Source organism: Panthera leo, chromosome D1 (assembly GCF_018350215.1).
Source record: "Panthera leo isolate Ple1 chromosome D1, P.leo_Ple1_pat1.1, whole genome shotgun sequence".
NCBI classification, from domain to species: Eukaryota; Metazoa; Chordata; class Mammalia; order Carnivora; family Felidae; genus Panthera; species Panthera leo.
The window spans coordinates 45,361,698-45,381,286 of NC_056688.1; the positions used below are offsets into that span (position 1 = coordinate 45,361,698).

At 35.5% G+C, this 19,589-nt stretch overlaps 1 protein-coding gene across 11 annotated transcripts in view; it reads right to left on the reverse strand.

Annotated features, from left to right (window-relative positions):
• Positions 1-19,589, reverse strand: part of TMEM135 (transmembrane protein 135) — a 364,077-nt gene that overhangs the window by 119,009 nt on the left and 225,479 nt on the right. For all 11 annotated transcript variants that reach the window (XR_006194180.1, XM_042907390.1, XM_042907389.1 and 8 more), the window contains 4 exons: positions 11,052-11,198; positions 8,042-8,111; positions 4,487-4,654; positions 650-713 (listed from right to left, as the gene is read on the reverse strand). Coding sequence is in view for 10 of the 11 variants with exons in the window: in XM_042907390.1 (XP_042763324.1) it covers positions 650-713; positions 4,487-4,654; positions 8,042-8,111; positions 11,052-11,198 (449 nt within the window). In the remaining variant the exon portion in view is untranslated. The remainder of the gene's footprint in view (positions 1-649; positions 714-4,486; positions 4,655-8,041; positions 8,112-11,051; positions 11,199-19,589) is intronic.

Below are 19,589 nucleotides of genomic sequence, written 5' to 3' on the forward strand. Positions count from 1 at the left end.
TTTCTCATTTTAAGTGAAAATATTTATTAATCAATTCTTCTAACAGCTCAAATTACTTTTAGTGATATCATCAAACTTCTCTCCATAGTACTGCCTTTGTTCCTTAAATGGGAAACAAAGGCAGAGGGAGACCAGGAATACTGGTAGCAGGAATATCACTAATAAATATCTGTAAACTGTCAATTTTACTTAAGTAGCATGTATGCTGTACTTGCAGAAAATGTTAATCTTGAGTTCTTATTTTTATGAAACTAATTAAGTTCTTTAAAAATAAAAATATATATGATTAAAATATATGTCACTTGCCAGTGGCAAAACCAGAATGCTTCAAGCAATATAACTGTGCTTCCATTAGTCACCAAATTTTTTGAGTTTTATGTTCTTTTATAACACATTCCCTAGGATCCCAGGCCTGTAGCAGGCCAGATACCCAAGTCATTATATTGCCATTTCAAAACATCAGATGGCAAGAATGCCTGGGTATGTTAAACTTGGCGAATACAAAATGTGTGGACTGGTTCCTCAGTAGGGATTCTATTATGGAGAAAAAGAGTTATACAGAAATCAGATGAATTTGGAAACTATTTCTGAGTCATTCCTACCACGGATTGATGCAACAGCAGTAACTCTTGTGTTATCATTGCCTTACCAGCTATAATAGCATGCAATTCATCATCCAGGTTTCTGACCCAGCGCAGGAAGCAACTAGTACCCTACATCAAGAAGAAAATGCAGTGACTTCAGTTGTTTCATTTCTAGAAAACATGCATGTAACATCTATAATGAGTGAGTCACTAGCAGACCTTGATGGCAAATTGGTGATCTAAATCAAACTATTTTAAATATATGAGTTGGAAAACTATCAACAATAACCTGTTATAAAGTTATTGTTCTGGATAGACTCTATTAAGAAATTATACATAATATTTTTATTGTCAGGGCGCCTGGGTGGTTCAGTCAGTTAAGCATCTGACTCTTGATTTTGGCTCAGTTCATGATCTCACGGTTCGTGAGATCACGACCCACACAGGGTTCTGTGCTGACAGTGCAAAGCCTGCTTGGTATTCTCTCTCTGTCTCTCTCCTCTGTCTCTGTCCCTACCCTGCTTGTGTACTCTCTCTGTATCAAAATAAATTTAACAAACTTTAAAAAATATATACATAATATTTTTATTGTAATTATTTTCCAAAATGAAGGCATAAATTTTCCTTTGCCTAGATGTAGAATCACTCCCACTGTAACAAGAAGAAAAATCAAATACACTATAACTCTAAGCCAGAATTCCAAACTCAGATAAAGTATTTTTCAATATAATGGTGAAATAAAGACTTTTTCCAGTAGATAAATACTGAGACCCACATAGTAGCTTTGTAAGTGATGAATTTTCATAAATGGTAAAAGGTAATTTTGCAGGCAGAAGGAATATAGTATCATTTAGATCTGAAAAAAGAAATGAGGAGCTCTGAAGATGGCAAAATGAAGATAAACTTAGAAGACATTTTTTTAAATATCATTTCTTTCTATACAAATAAACTATCAAAAGAAGAACTATTAAAAGAACTATCAAAGAAGGGGTGCTTGGGTGGCTTAGTCATTTAAGCATCCAACTTCAGCTCAGGTCATGACTTCATGGTTCATGAGTTTGAGCCCTGCATCGGGCTCTGTGCTGACAGTTCAGAGCCTGGAACCTGCTTCAGATTCTGTGTCTTCATCTCTCTCTTCCCCTCTCCTGCTAGCGCTCTGTCTCTGTCTCTCTATCAAAAATTAATAATAATAATAATAATAATATAATAATAAAATAACTATCTAAAGCAGTGGTCATAAAATATGGCCCACTAGCCAAATCTGGCTTGCCAACTGTTTGTATGTGGTTCATGAGCTAAGAATGTTTTTACACTTCTCAATGGATAAAATAAAATTGTAATATTTTGAGACATGTAAAAATCAAATGAAATTCTAATTGAAGTGTGACAAAGTTTTATTAGAACATAGCTATGGGTGGCTCAGTCGGTTAAACGTCCAACTTTTGATTTTGGGTCAGGTCATGAGCTCACAGCTCATGAGTTCGAGCCCCATGTTGGGCTTTGGGCTGACAGTGCAGAGCCTGCTTAGGATTCTCTTTCTCTTCCCTCTCTCTGCCCTTGTCTCACTTGTGCTCTCTCTCTCTTTGAAAAATAAATAAACTTTAAAAAAAAGAACATAACTATGCTCCTTTATTTATATATTGTCTATGGTTGCTTTCACACTACAACAGCAGAGTAGAGTAGTTATGACAGAGACCAACCATATCAGCCACAAAGCTTGAAACAGTTATCATCTAGCCAATTACAGAAAACGTTTTCTGACTCCTGGTCTAAAACAAAAATGGTAACAATAGATCATGGGGTTTATAACACATGAAAAGATAAATGTATACCACAAAGGATGAGAAGGAGGAATTTGAGGTATAATATTCTAAGAGTCATACACTATACATGAAGTGGCATAATATTTGAAAACAATAACTGATGAATTTAAAATGCTTATTATAAATGTTAAGGCAGTCACTAAGTTAAAAAAGAGGTATAAATAGTAAGCCAAGAGTGAAGACAGAATACAAAAATACAAAAAACAAAAAAAAAAAAAAAAACTAAATACATAAATTTTTTTTAAAAATCCAGGAGGAATAAAAAGGAAAAAAACAATGGAAAAAATACAAAACAATTAGCAAGAGGTAGATTTAAACTATACCATTATCAAAAAGTACATTAAATGTAAATAGCTTAAACATACCAATTAATAGAGATTATCAAATTGGATAAAAAAGGAAGAACCAACTACATGTCATCTAAAAGAATCAACCTTTAAACTGAAGACACAGTTAAGACTAAAGTAAAAGGACAGAAACAATGTACTATCAAATATAATCAAAGGAAAACTGGAATAGCCATATTAATATCATACGTTGTAGACTTCAGAGCAAGGAATATTACCAGAAATAAAGAAGAACATTACAAAATGAAAAAAGAGTCCATTCCCTGAGAAGACACTGAAGAAATATGAATTGTTGCTCCGCCCTTCTCCCAATTACATCCTTATAAAGACGCTAATGGCATTGGCAATTTTATTTTAAATCCCATATTGCTTTGGAACACACTGTACCATTTTTTTTATAAGGGATTTTCTGACCCGGTTGTATTTTTCTATAGTTTAATACCATTAGTTTGTATTACCTGGGCAAATAAATAGTAACAGAAATTAAAGCAAACAAATGAAACATGCTCTGAGATATGCTGGATGGTGGAGAATAACCAATTTGGGAAAAAAAATGTTGGGAGACAATCCACATGCGACACTTAGGGTTTATGTTAAGAATAAACATAAACACTATGACATAAGAAATGAAAAAGAATATGAACATATAAAGTTACAAATATTCTGTCCTATTTAACTCTTGTATATTCAAAGACAGTAATGTTTCCTAATCAAAACTATTGAAAATATTTTCAATATTAGTAATATTTCATAACAAGTAATTAACTATAGCTTATCATTTGTTACTCCTGTTCTCCTTTCCATTTAAAAATACTTCCCCTATATGTACCTTATATAAATAAACTTTTACATAAAATGATACATAACCATCTTACCCAAAATGACTCCAGAATTCAAGTTTCCCTGCACTATTATTTTTTTTTTTTTCACTTTAAAAACAATGTGTGTGTGTTTGCATATAGTCAACCTTAGTTAACATATTTTACCATTTGGAAACTACGTTTAGGTTTATAGTCTAAATTTTAGATGTTTAATAAAATGTCAGTAGTATGACATATATGAGTGATCCCCATTAAACAAAAGGCCATTACTTAAAATTTCAGAGTACTATGTCATGGATGATCCTTACATATGTGTTTAGGTGTGTGCTTATACATGTGCTGGTATGTTTATAGGAACATGCAGAAACGGTGGAAGAATGTTAACAATGGTTATTTGAGAGAGTGTAGCAGGAATAGTGAGTAGATCAAAGAGGGATAACAAGTCATTTCTTACATAAGTCACAACAGAAAATCTTTACTGGCTCTATCAAGTGTTGATATCAGCTAGAAGGGTCTGAAATAAGTTTAAATTAATAACCAGGCAGTAAGTATGATCAAGAAAAACAAAGAGACCAGATATATTAATATAATTTTTGATGTTAGAAATATAACAGTTAAAATTTTTCAGTATCTACATTACTGAAAAAAAAGTAAGTCTTTGAAAATCTTTCATATTATATATAAATGCAAATATATCTACACTTTGAAGCATATTAAATAACATTTTAAAAGAAATTTTTCCAACCTCAATTCCCAATATATATTGCATATATACTTGGAGACATTAAAACATTTATGAATACAACAGAAAGAAGCATTAAAAAATGATAGATGGGTTAAGGCCGTATCTCATTCTAATAATAGCCATGTTATTTATTTCCCATTTTTCTCTCCTCTGCTGAAAGCCTTACCTTGTATATACTAACAAAAGAGCCCAGAAAAGCTCCGAGCTGGAAGTTTTCTTTATTGTAGAAGAGAGAAAATAGCCGGGATGGCTGTGTAAACAGATGCCGAAATGCAGAGGGAATTCGGAGGCAGCACTGGATCAAGTATCCCACGCTAAACATTCTGATGAAACCCTAGAGAAAATTGGGATAAAATTCTGATTTACATCCAAATATTTAAGTCCGACAGATATAAATTTTACTGGTTTAGAATCAAAACAGAACTCAAAAATAAATAAATAAATAAATAAATAAATAAATAAATAACACAAGTTTATATCAAAGCATTTTCAAAATTAAGTCCTAAGACCTCAAATAATTTTAAAACAATTACCTTAAAATAAGGGTAAAATTTTTCAGTGATTACACTGTCTTTGATTTTCAAAACCTTGGAAGTCTCACAAGCACTGGCCAAACTTGTCTATGCAACAAACTTCCATTTCCTGACATTCTGTTAACAATAACCAGGACTTATGATTCCTAAACCAAAACTGAATTTTAGGAACAAAAGCAATGAAATTCCAAAAAAATAGTTTACAAAACCAATGTGTTTTGGAAATTTTAACAGGGTACTTTTCTTTTTCTTTTTTTATGTTTATTTATTTTTGAGAAACATAGAGTGTGAGTGGGGGAGGGGCAGAGAGAGAGGGAAACAGAATCTGAAGCAGGCTCCAGACTCTGAACTGTCATCACAGAGTCCCACATGGGGCTCAAACTCACGAATCACAAAATCATGACCTGAGCCGAAGTCGGACACTTGCTTAACTGACTGAGCCACCCAGGCGCCCCAATAGTGTACTCTTCTTAATAACTGGTGTAAGTAGGAATTCTTTTGACAGAAAAAAATAACTTTATTTTTAGACCTTTGGTATCAACTTTTTAAATGATCAGGCTAAAAGAATTTTCCAGAAAAAAAAATTATACCTAGGTTTTTATTTCTATGCTCGACTGTGTCAGGTCAAAACATCTCTAAGAATTGGTAGCATTTAAGGTACACTAAGCAAAACTTGAAAAAGCAAATGCACTACAAAGGCATACTTGCTGCCAACATTTTCCCATATTACCTCCAACTATTTATAGGGCAAAAAAGAACAGAGAGGATGACTAGTGCTGGTCAATTTCATTTCAGTATTTAGGGAAATGAAATTTAAACATCACTTCTTACTGACAGACTGAAAACTTCTTATTAGCACAAAACCAAACGTTATCTAAAAGAACAGTATTTTAAAAATTCATGTTTATGAATGTTTATGAAGTTTCATGCTCATAAGGAGGAGCACATAAGTCAGTGAACAAACAAAATAACTACAGATTAGTGTAAGTGTTATGCAGGAAATAATCAAGACTCTAGGAGGGAAATTAACAGGCAGCCTATATTAAATTGGGTGATAAGGGAAAGCGATGGAGGATGTGTCATTTAAACAGACAGAAAAGAGGAGCTGGCATGATGAAAACATTTCAGATAGCTTGGACAGAAAACACAAAGACAAAACAGACTGGCAGGTATGAGGAACCAACAAAAAATGTGAATGGAGCATAGTGAGTTGAGGGGAAAGTAATTTGTATATTTCCTCAGGGATATGATTTAGCATGTGGTGTAACTGAGCTGATGGAATAATGAGGTACACTGTCAAAATATATTTACTGTATTTATGGTGTAAATTCCTCACCTACAGGTCTCCAAATAATTTTACATTCACAGACATATTACTCCAATTTATATGAAAATTGCCAAGTTTATAGTATTGGTACACATTTGCTGATACAATGACTAGATTTCTTCAATCCTCAGTAATTCTCCGTAACATTCTCAGAGAATTTTTTTTTTTAACGTTTATTTATTTTTGAGACAGAGAGAGACAGAGCATGAACGGGGGAGGGGCAGAGAGAGAGGGAGACACAGAATTGGAAGCAGGCTCCAGGCTCTGAGCCATCAGCCCAGAGCCCGACGCGGGGCTCAAACTCACGGACCGCGAGATCGTGACCTGAGCTGAAGTCGGACGCTTAACCGACTGAGCCACCCAGGCGCCCCACAGATAATTTTTTTTTAATATCACTTCCCCTCTTCCCAAACTTTATCAAATACATCTGATTTAATCAGAATATTTCTCTTAGTTACCCTCCTGAAGTCTTCCCTTGAATTAGCAGTACGTCCAGTTGGAGGAAATAATGACTGTCTGGGAGCTGGCAGACCCTGACTGAGGCTGCCAGCAACGTTGCTCTCCTCCCCATTTTAAAAGTGGGGCAGAAAATCAGATTTAGAAGCAGTGTATCAGAAACCACTGCACAAGTGAAAAAATACTCTACTGCTTTAACCTCTGGTCATATCCTTGGGGACTCTAAGGTAAGTGTTGGCTTGGGCAAATGCCACCATCAACATTAATTAGATCACAGGCACTCATGTTCATAAGCACTAATGTGATACAATCCCTCTCTCCCAGAATGACTGCTGAGAGGCTTTTTTTAAAAATTATTATTATTATTTTAAAAAAATTTAACCTTTTTAAATTTATTTTTGAGGCGGGGGGAGGGGGAGGTGCACAGAAAGAAAGACTCAGAATCCAAAGCAGGCTCCAGGTTCCAAGCCGTCAACACAGAGCCCAATGCAAGGCTTGAACCCACGAACCGAACTGTGAGATCATGACCTGAGCTGAAGACAGACACCTAACCTACTGAGCCACCGAGGCTCCCCCGGAAGGCTATCTGTTGGGGATGCTGTACAACTCTGCTCTTCTCATCATCAACTGAGTGGGGATAAGACATTATAAGAAAGAACATAAACTTTTTGAAGTATCAGGATTGTGAGAGCCCCATCCACAACCAAAGAACTTGTAGCAGATGGTGCCACCTGTGCCAGACTAACTGCAATTAAAATAACTTCCGTCCCAGAGTTGGTGGCAATGGAGGATGGGGGGATGACAGGCACAGAATGGGGGATGGGCGAGGAGAGACACTCCAGTACACTAACATATTATGGAGTGAAGAATTTATGCCAGTGGATATAGCTAACTTCCTTCATATAGAGCAACTGTGGACATGCTCCAGTTACATCCATGCGTTAAAAAACGTAACAACTTTACAAGTCCAACACCAAATACCACCGTACCAGCTTGTGCACAGTGTATGTATGAGACTGCTCACCCACTAGTACACAGCATACTCCAGGGACCTTGATCTAAAATGTATTCTAATGCGAATACATTACAAAGTATAAATTTTAATAACTTTCTTTTTCTGTCTTTTTTTGCTATGGTTGCTTCAGCTTCTCTTCTGCTTTGAAATTTTAACACTAATTTTTAAATAAGCGGATTTTAAAATTATTTAACAAAGGATCTGGTAAGTGAATACTAAAAGCTAAATTGTTACCTAATTTTCACAAATTCCTTATTTTTCAAGTCAAATGCAAAGCATGATAGCAATTACTGTCAATTTTTCCATTTACTTTGAAATCATGTTTTAATTATAAAGTTATTTCTATACATATTTCCTGCAGCGAATAAAGTGATACTTTCATATACTTACTTTAATGCAATAAGAGATGCAATTATCTTCATAGTGTTTGCAACATCTATGCCTTGGTCCATGCTTACATCTGAAATAAAACACAAATAACAAATTATGTGTTTATATATGTGTATGTGTGTATATGTGCTTAAAACTCTGTAACCTAAAAAGGAGAAAATATTACCTACTTATATTTAAATGCATACATCTTTTGGTTTCTTGGGACATAAAAAAGCAAATATAACAGATTTTTTTTTCTTTGCAGTTCAGCATTTGATACAGTGCATAAAATTTGTGACTGCAGTCAAAATACTTAAATGTGGAACAGAAAAAACATTGGTAAATATTTGTGACTAAGTATGAAAAATATGTATATATTATCTCTATACTCTGCCAAATCTTTTGGAAGCTTTAAGTTGCTTACTGAAGAGCATAACAGTCATAAATCATCCATGAAGTCAGTACTTGAGCAAAAATCATAATGGAAAGTGCTCAGGTTACTGGAATGTATACTTAATTATATTTGAAAGAAAACATCTGGAAAAGAAACATGATAGAGTATTAGAATTCAAAATTCAATTTTAAAAATAAATATAGAAATAGATCATGTGGGAATTCAAAAGTAGGTTATTTGTGATTTGACTACAAACCACTTGGTCCTCTTGTGTTTAGTAAACCTTTCTGCAAGGAAGACTACTGTTCAAGACACTGAAGATGCTGACTCCAGGACTATACATACATTCACTCGAGGCTTAAAAAAGTAAGTAACATATCTAACATGGGTCTAGCTCTCCGCCTTTCCCTCTGAAGGATTCATGTTCTAAAATGAGTAGTCTTTATAACTCTTGCAAACTGCAGTTAATTATCTTCATGGTTACATTAACTTTCTTGTTGATAATAATTTGTAGAGTAATATTCTGGCTCAAGGTCTCTCTAATTCCATTTGCAAATTGATTAGCAAAACCTTTTGGGAAATCCAATTCTGAGCCACAGCTGGAGTATGCAGGCAGCCTTTCATACACAAGGATGACAGCAGTAGTTCCTACTGACCGTAGCCCTTATGTCACTAGAATGATGGGACATGTCTGGCCATGTGAAGTTGAGGGCTTAAAGCTGGAGCCTAAAAGAGGTAAAGCAGAGAAGGGTGGCCGTATGTAAACCATCACTCTTCATACTTCTAAGTGTCCTCTTCAAAGACATTCTTCAGCCAGTGCTACTGGAACTACACAGAGATTGTTAAACTCTCTTTGCTAGTGAAGTTAAATTCTAATAACAGCTATACTGTCATTTAATCTTTCCTTAGTCTGTTCTTAAAACTTCTCAAAACCTGGACTCCCCATCTCCTGTCTTATCTGCTCTGCTTATGCATTACCCTGCATCTGCTCTCACAGCAGTGGGTACTCTGACAAGTTCTACCACGACCTGATTAGCTCTGATACCCAAGGTATCATTCATCCACATAATACATTCTCTACACTTCCCTCTGATTCTTGGTGAACATGATTTCCATGAATAGGGATTCCCTCTCTCTTTTCTCCACTTAGGTGATTCATAACTATTTTGAACTTACTTAAGAAGTTCACTACCAATCACACCACTGGATATTTACCCCCAAATTACAAAAATACTAATTCAAAGGGATATATGCACTTCTATGTTTATTGCAATGGTATTTACAGTAGCCAAATTATGGGAGCGGCCCAAGTGTTCACTGATGAATGGGTAAAGAAGAGGCGGTATGTATGTATGTGCGTGTGTGTGTACACACACAGTGCAATATTATTTAGCCATATGATATTGCGCATATGTGGAATTTAGGAAACAAAAAAATAAATGAGCAAAGGGGAAAAAAGGAAAAAGAGAAAAACCAAAAAACAGTCTCTTAACTATAGAGAACAAACTGATGGTTACTAGAGGGGAGGTGAATGGGGGAATGGGGGGATGGATGAAACAGGTAATGGGGGATTAAGGAGTATACTTATCATAATGAAAAAATCAAAACAAGAAAAAAAGATATACATAAAATTCTTTTAAAAAGTTCACTACCACAATTATTCCTGCCATCTGTTATCCCTCCCTTGCCTCTTACCTTCTGTATGTGGTGTATACTAAAATGAAGACAAACTCTTTAAATTCAGTAAAAATTCTGAGTACCTACACTGTGCTCATGTATGTGAGGCCACTCACATGTTATTTCATTTAATGCATACAGCATTCCTTAACAAAGATCGTTAACCCAAGTTAACAGATGAGCACTTTAGGATCCAGAGTGGTTAAATCACTTGCCCAAAGTCACAAAGCCAGCAAGGGGTAAAATGAGAGTCTAACATAGGTCTTCTGATTCCCACTTCAGCTTCCTATAACCGATGTCTAACTTTCTATATTGGTTATTCATTCGATACTCTCTCAAATATCACTACCAAGATTATTTTTATTAACTAATGTTCTAATTTTAAATCATTAAATTAATTTTCTTCAATATCTATACTAGAAATACAAATATTTGTATGAAATTCAGACTTATTTGTATAATATACAAATAAAGTTATCTTATTCCATTTCTAAAGCCCTGAACATTTCCACTCTTGCAAAAACAAAAAAACAAAACCCTTTACTTAAGGTTTGCTCCTTGTACCTATATCTTCTTGAATCTCTCCCAGAACTTTTCTTTCTCCTTCCTACACTTAGCATATTTGATTAGCACATATTAATCTGTTTCCCGAAGTTCCCCATTCCAGCCTCCTGCAACTCTGCCTAGTTAGACATAGAAAACTATTATAAGTTCATATAAATCTATTAAAAAGACCATATGATGGTCTATAGTCCAGACAAAAATAATAAATAACATTGACTTGCTATTATGTGCCTTTTATAAAACTCTATGCATTGTTTTTTGCAAAAAAAACAAACAAAAAAAAAACAAAAAAAAAACATCATTACTGAAAAGAAAACAAAAACACTTTGACATGGTACAAATATCATAGAAAACAGTGACAAAGTGTGCTAAGTATCAAGATAAAGAACTTACACTGAATCCACAAGTTTCCTGATTAGAGCAATTACATTCATTCTTCTTGGCTTTTGCTCATGTTTCTCTGTCTTCTGTTCCACTTTTGCATATGCCGCTTCTGGTGAGTAAGAATGTGTGGGAATTTCTTCCTTCCCTACAATAAACCTAAAGAAAAGAGCACAATCTGAAGAATTTTTCACCTTAAAAAAAAAAAAAACCAAAAAAAAAAAAAAAAACTTGACTTTGTTAATATACAAATACATTTTGGATAGTACCTTATCATTTAAAATAAGATTTTTCAAAATTTACATAAAATCTTATCCTTTAGAAATACAAGCTTTAAAAATCTGAATGCTTCGGAAATGTTGACAGCCATTTCTTTAATACAAATTCTTCCACTAAGTTTTTTTTTTTAATTCCAGGATAGTTAACATCCAGTGTCATATTAGTTTCAGGTGTACAATATAGTGACTCCACAATTCTGCACATTAGTCAGTGCTCATCATGGTAAGTGTACTCTTAATACCCTTCATGTGTTTCACCCAACGCCCGCAACCCACCTGCTCCATGGTAACCATCAGTTTGTTCTCTGCTTAGTTAAGTTTCTACTTCTTGGTTTGTCTCTCTTTCTTTCTTTTTTTTCCTTTGATCATTTGTTTTTGTTTCCCAAATTCCACATATGAGTAAAATAATATAGTATTCGTCTTTTTCTGACTGGGTACTTAGCATTAATTATACACTCTAGCTCCATTCATGTTGTTGCAAATGGCAAAAGTGCATTCTTTTTGTGGCTAAATAATATTCCATTATATGTATATACCATTTCTCTATTCACTCATCAGTTGATGGACACTTGGGCTGCTCCCATAATTTGGCTAGTGTAAGTAATGCTGCAATACACATAAGGGTGCATGTATGCCTTTAAATTAATGTTTTTCCATTTTGGGGGGGCAAATACTCAGTACTGTGATTACTAGATTGTAGGGTAGCTCCATTTTTTAACTTTCTGAGGAATCTCCATACTGTTTTCCAAAGTGGCTGTGCCAGTTTGCATTCCCACCAACAGTGCAAGAGGGTTCCTATTTGGAGAAATAAGAACACCAACACCTTTTGTTTCTTGTGTTATTGATTTTAGCCATTCTGACAAGTGTGAGGTGATATCTCATTGTGGTTCTGATTTGCATTCCCCTGATGATCAGTGATGTGAGCATCTTTTCATGTATCTGTTGACCATCTGGATGTCTTCTCTGGAGAAATGTCTGTTTATGTCGTCTGCTCACTTTTTAAAAAATCTTTATTTATTTATATTGAGAGAGAGCACGAGTGGGGAAGGGACAGAAAGAGAGGGGGAGAAAGAATCCTAAGCAGGCTCCACACTGTCAGCACAGAGCCTGATGCAGGGCTTGATCCCATGAACCTGAGATCATGACCTGAGTGGAAACCAAGAGTCGGACACTCAACCAACTGAGCCACCCAGGTGCCTCTCATCTGCCCACTTTTTAATTGAATTATTTGTTTTTTGGGTGTTGAGTTATATAAGTTCTTTATATATTTTGGATACTAACCCTTTATCAAATATGTCACCTGCAAATATCTTCTCTCGCTCTGTAAGCTTTTAGTTTTGTTCATTATTGCCTTTGCTGTACAGAAGCTTTTTATTTGATGTAGTCGCCACAGTTTTGTTTCTGTTTTTTCTTCCCTTGCCTTGGAGACAAATCTAGAAAAAGTTGCTATGTCCGATGTCAGAGAAGTTACTGCCTGTGCTCTCTTCTACGATTTTTATGGTTTCATGTCTCACATTTAGGTCCTTTCAAATTTATCTTTGTGTATGGTGTAAGCCAGTGGTCTAGTTTCATTCTTTTGCATGTTGCTGTTTAGTTTTCTCAACACCATTTATGAAGAGGCTTTTTCCCATCGTGTATTCTTTCCTCCTTTCTCAAACATTAATTGACCATATAAACATGGGCTTATTTCTGGGCTCCCTATTCTGTTCCAACGATCTATGTGCCTATTTTTGTGCCAGTACCATACTATTTTGATTATTACAGCTTTGTAGTATAACTTGAAGTCTGGAATTGTGACACCTCCAGCTTTGCTTTGCTTTTTCAAGATTGTTTTGGCTATTTGGGGTCTTCTGTGGTTCCATGCAAATTTTAGGACTATTTGTTATAGTTCTGTGAAAAATGTTGTTGATATTTTGATAGGGATTGCATTAAATCTGTAGACTGCTTTGGGTAGTAAGGACACTGTTACAATATTTATTCTTCTGACCCATGAGCATCAGTTTGTGTCATCCATTTGTTTGTGTCATCTTAAATATCTTTTATCAACATTTTATAGTTTTCTAAAAATATGTATTCTATATTTTATAGAATACAAGTCTTATAGTTTTCTAAAAATATGTATTCTTTATTTTATAGAATACAAGTCTTTCACCTCCTTGGTTAAGTTTATTCTTAGGTATTTTATTACCTTTGGTGCAACTGTAAATGGGATTGCTATCTTTTCTTTCTGTTGCTTCACTATTAGTAAATAAAAATACCATGAATTTCTGTATGTTGATTTGGTACCCTACAACCTCACTGAATTCATTTATCAGTTCTGGTAGTTTTTAGGTGGAGTCTTTAAGGTTTTTTATATATAGTATCATGTTGCCTGCAAATAGTGAAAGTTTTATTTCTTCCTTACCAATTTGAATGCCTTTTCTTCCTTCTTCTTTTCTGATCACTATGGATAGGCATTCCAGTACTTGTTAAATATGAGCGGGAAGAGTGGATTTCCCCATCTTGTTCTTAACCTTAGGGGGAAAATGCTCTCCATTTTTTGCCACTGAGTGAAATGTTAGCTGTGGGTTTTTCATATATGGCCTTTATTATGTTGCAGTGTTCCCTCTAATCCTATTTTTTGAGGGTTTTTTTTTTATCATGAATGGATCTTCTACTTTAGAAAATGCTTTTTCTGCATCTATTGAAATATTTTTTATCCCTTCTTTTAATGATATGATGAATCTCACTGAACCACTCTTGCATCCCAGGAAAAAATCCCACTGGATTGTGGTACATGATTTTTTTTTAATTTTTTTTAATGTTTTTATTTATTTTTGAAGGAGAGAGAGACAGAGCATGAGCGGGGTTGGAACAGAGAGAGAGGGAGACACAGAATTCAAAGCAGGCTCCAGGCTCTAAGCTGTCAGTACAGAGCCCGATGCGGGGCTCAAACTCACGAACTGTGAGATCATGACCTGAACTGAAGTCAGACACTTAACCGACTGAGCCATCCAGGTGCCCCTGTGGTGCATGATTTTTTAAAGTATCATTGGGTTTGGTTTGCTAATATTTAGTTGAGGATGTTTGCATCTATGTTCAACAGAGATATTGGCCTGTAGTTCTCTTTTTTGTAGTGTCTTTATCTAGTTTTGGTATCAGAGTAATGCTGGCTTCGTAGAATGAATTAAGAAGTTTTCCTTCCTCTTCTATTTTTTGGAATAGTTTGAGAAGAATAGGTATTAACTCTTCTTTAAATGTTTGGTAGAATCCACCTGTGACGGCATCTAGTCCTGGACTTTTGTTTGCTGGGAGTTTTTTGATTAGTGATTCAATTTCATTGCTGGTAATCGATCTGTTCAAATTTTCTATTTCTTCTTGATTCAATTTTGGGAGCTTATATGTTCTAGGAATTTATCCATTTCCTCTAGGTTGTCCCATTTGTTAGCATATACTTTTTCACAATATTCTCTTACAATCTTTTGTATTTCAGTGGTGTTGGTTGTTATCTCTCCCAGTTCAAATTCTATTTTTTTGAGTCCTCTCTCTCTTTTAATGAATCTAGCTAAAGGTTTATCAATTTTTTGATCTTTTCAAAGAACTGTCTCCTGGTTTCACTGACCTGTTCTGTTGGTATTTTTAGTTTTTGTTTTTTTCTGCTCTAATCCTTATTATTTCCTTCCCTCTGCTGGTTTGGGGTTTTGTTTGTTGTTCTTTCTTTAGTTCCTTTAGATGTGTGGTTAGGTTACTTGGGATTTTTCTTGCTTCTGAGGTAGGCCTGTATTGCTATAAACTTCCCTCTTAGAACAGTTTTTGTTACATCCCAGATTTTGACTGTTGTGTTTGCATTTTCATTTGTCTTCAAGTATTTTTTAATTTCATCTTTGATTTCTTGGTTGACCCATTCATTGTTTAATAGCATGTTATTTAACCTCCATGTATTTATGTGCCTTCCATGTTTTTTCTTGTGGTTGATTTCTAGTTTCATAGTGTTGTGCTCAGAAAAGATGCATTTTATGACTTCAATCTTTCTGAATTTGTTGAGAATTGTTTTGTGGCCTAAAACGGGATCTATTCTGGACAACGTTCCATGTGCACTTGAAAAGAATCTGTATTCTGCTGTCTTAGGATGGAATGTTCTGAATATATCTGTTAGGTCCATCTGGTCTGATATTCAAAGCCATAGTTCCTTGGAATTTTCTGCTTTGTATGATTGATTACATATTGTCTTTCTTTGTCCCTAATTTCATGAAGGCTTTGTTTTAAAGTCTATTTTGTCCAATATAAGTTGGTACTCGGGCTTTCTTTTCACTTCTATTTGCATGATAAATGGTTCTCCATCCCTTCACTTTCAGTCTGCATGTGTCTTTAGGCCTGAAATGAGTCTCTTATAGGCAGCATATAGATGGGTCTTGCTTTTTTATCCATTCTGTCACCCATGTCTTTTGATTGGAATATTTAATCCATTTACATTCAAAGTAATTATTGGTATGAATGTATTTATTGCCATTTTGTTACATGTTTTATGGTTGTTTTGTAGTTCCTCTCTGTTCCTTTCTTCTCTTGCTCTCTTCTTTCATGATTTCTTGACTTTTTATAGAAAAATATTTGGATTCCTTACTCTTTATTTTTTTACAAATCTATTACTGCTTTTTGATTTGTAGTTACTATTAGGTTTATACATAACACCTTCTGCATATAAGTCTATATTAAGCTGATGGTTGCTTACTTTTGAACTCATTCTTTACTCCTCTCCTCCCCACATTTCAGATATTTGGTATCATACATCCTTTGATTTTGTGCTTCTCTTGACTGATTTTTAGATATACTTTGTTTTTATTTTTGTTTGTGTACTTCTCGTTTCTCACTCTTACTTACGGTTTTTGTTTTTCCTTTTACAAAGTCCCCCTGAGCATTTCTTGTAGGGCTGGTGGAGTCGTCATGAATTCTTTTAACTTTTGTTTGTCTGGGAAACTCCTTCTACTATTCTTAATGACTGCTTTGCTGGATAGAGTATTCTTGGCTGAAGACATTTCACTCTGAGCAGTTTGAATATATCATGCCAGTACCTTCTGGTGTGCAAAGTGTCTGTTAAAAAATCAGCTGATAACCTTAACGGATTTCCTTTGTATGTAACTGTCTCCTTTGCTCTTGTAATCTTTAAAATTCTTTCTTTATCACTATTTTTTGTATCATTTTAATTATGATGTGTCTTGGTGTGGACCTCCTTAAGTTGAATTTGTTGGGGGATCTATGTGCCTCCTGAATCAGGATCTCTGTTCCCCGCCCCCACCACCACACCCCCCCCCCCCATCCCCGCAAGATTTGGGAAGTTTTCAGCTATTATTACTTCAAATACATTTTCTGTCTCCCTTTCTCTCTTTTCCTTCTGAGATCCCTATACTGTGAATGCTATTACACTTGATGGAGTCACTGAATTTTCTAAGTCTATTCTCATACAGTATTTACTTGTCTCTCACCTATTCATCTCGATTGCTTTCCATTACTCTATCCTCCAGGTCACTTATAGGCTCCTCTGCTTTATACAGCCTACTATTTATTCCATCTCTTATATTTTTAATTTCATTTATTGAGTTCTTCATCTCTGATATGTTACTTTTTAGCTCTTTGGCAAGGGTCTCATTGATGTCCCCTACCCTTTTGTGAAGTCCAGTGAGTATCTTTATGGTCATTACTTCAAATTTTCTATCAAGCATATTATTTTTGTTTTACTTAATCTCCTGCTGTGATTTTGTCCTGTTTTTCATTAGGAACATATTCCTCTGTTTCCTCACTTTGTCTATCACTCTGTGTTGGTTTGTCTGTGTTAAGAAAGTCAGCTACATCTTCTACTCTGGAAAGTAGTGCCTTTATGAAAAACAGGTCCTGTAGTGCCTTACAATGCAATGTCCCCTGTTCACCAGAACTGGTGCTTCAGGGGAATCTCCTGTTTGTGTTGCTTGTGTCCTGCTGTTGTGTCTGAGTCACTTTCTTTCAGTCCAGACGTCTTTACAACTCTGTGCTTGATGTGGCCTTTGCTTGCTATCTGTGGTGTTAGTGAGACTCTGGCTGCAAGCTCTGAGGAGGCAGGACTGCAGGATGGCTCAGAGGTGGGATGGTGGTGTTAGCAAAATCTACACAGAGCCCAGGACTGAGGCCAGCAGGCTTGGAGTGGGCCAGTCTTCAGGAGAACACTTGGGCAAGGCACATCGCTAGCAGGTTAGATAGCAAGTATCTGTGCAACACCTCCCACAGGTGGCCCTGTGTTTATACTGTGGGGCAGATGAGGAAAATGGTGCCTGACAGCTCCTTTGTTCTCAGAGAAGTCCCCCAACACACTTGAAATCACTACAAGGAGACCTTCCTCCCTCCCATTTGCCCCAGGCACTGTGCAAACTGTAGCTTCTAGGTTGTCTATGGTCTTTTTAAGGGCAAGACCCAGCTATCACTCACCCTCCCATCTTGCCCAGCACTGAGTCAGCTGACTTTTTAAGCCCCAGGCTCTAAATCCTGCTAGTTATACAAACCCATAGAATTCAGCCCTTCTGATTTTCAAAGCCAGATGTTATGGGGATTCATCTTCCCAGTTTGGGCTCCCAAGTGTGAAAGAGCAAGACTGTTTCTTTGACCTCTCTGCACCCACAGTTCCCTCCCTTCTGTGGGCACTCCCAACCACTGTTTCTGCCCTTCCTAATCTCCTAAATGTGGCTTCTTCTCTACATTTAGTTGTGGAGTTTGTTCTGTCAGTAGTTGGATTGCTTTCTGTTATTTTACACAGATGTGGATGATCTCTAGTTGTAAACATGGGATGAGGTGAGCTTAGGGTCCTCCTACTCCACCATCTTCCTAAACTCTCAACAATGCAGGTATTTTAAAATCAAATTAACCAAGTAAAATATAGCATAGAGCTTTTATGACACACTGTTTTAACTTAAGTCACCACTTTTTAAAGATATTACACACCTTAAAGTTTTTTCAAAGAAGCAGGTGAAATATTTACTTGGGTCTACTAATTGATCACAAAAATTCTATTTTTGCTCTAAATTCTACTAATAGTTACAACTGAATGAGTTTCTCATTTTTCAGTATAAAGTTATATCCCATCACTTTGAGTCATAAAATAGCCACATTGCGGTAGAAATTCATATAACAATACTCAGGGAAATGGAGGGAGCTGAAGAATGAGGATCATAAAACAGTCAAGATTCCAAGTATTCTCACAAAATTTCATTAGAAAACCTTAAATTCCATGTTATCCTAATCTATTTATTTATCTTTGGAGAAATTTAGTATCAAGGAGAAGACACTATTCTTATCTCATTAAAACTGGACTATTTTTTTCCCAAAGACAATGCAAAAAGAAAAGAGAGGGGAAAAAAAGAAAGGAAGAATGAAAGAGTTGCCACCATTAGATATCCCTCAATCAGTATCCTTCATCTGTTTTCATTTTTGCTGTCTGTACCTTCACTATAAGAGTCATTGTTCTTTTAAAGAATAACTAAGCTTTCCTAAGAGAACTCTACCTGCCGAACTTTCAGGAAATACCTTAAAATGCAAACAAAACCTAGGGATCTATAATACTACACTAAGGTTCTGGAACGTGGGACCTATGACAAACACAGTAAGAAAATGTAAACACTCAGAAAAGAGAGGTGAAAAAAGCTATTACTATCAACTGCAACCCAAGTTTGTTAAGACAAACTTGATAAAACATCTAGCTTATTAAATCATAAGGGATATGCAATGAGATTGTGTGCCACAAGATGGCAGTTGTGCAGTCTAAGTAGCTCTCATTCCAAAAGAATTTGGTTCTTATTCATGGGTGTGCATGGACAGTTTAAGATCTGTACTACTGTTCTTTATGAACAAGATAAAAACTATGTTGGAACAGTTATAATAATCTCTCTTACACTGTTCATAACACTGTTGCTCTTTTAGCCAGGACTGACCATCTCAGATTAGAGGTAACTTCCTCAGAGAAGCTGTCCCTGCCTAAACTGGAGTGAGTTAGCAATCCTTCCTTTGTGCTATCATGTCCCAATAAATCCCCAATAGTAGACGTACCTTGTTAGTAGGCTACGTCTCCCGTTAAACTGTGGGGTCTTGAGAGACTCTGTACATCTTCTTTGCTATTATACCCTAATGACTGGTATAGTGTCTGGCACACAGTAAATATTTAATTAATATATATTGAATGAGTGACTATAGTAATAATTAGCATTTTCGGAGCATTTACTAAATGATAGGTACAGTAGTGATATTAAATCATTTAACCCTCATAGCAACACTACAA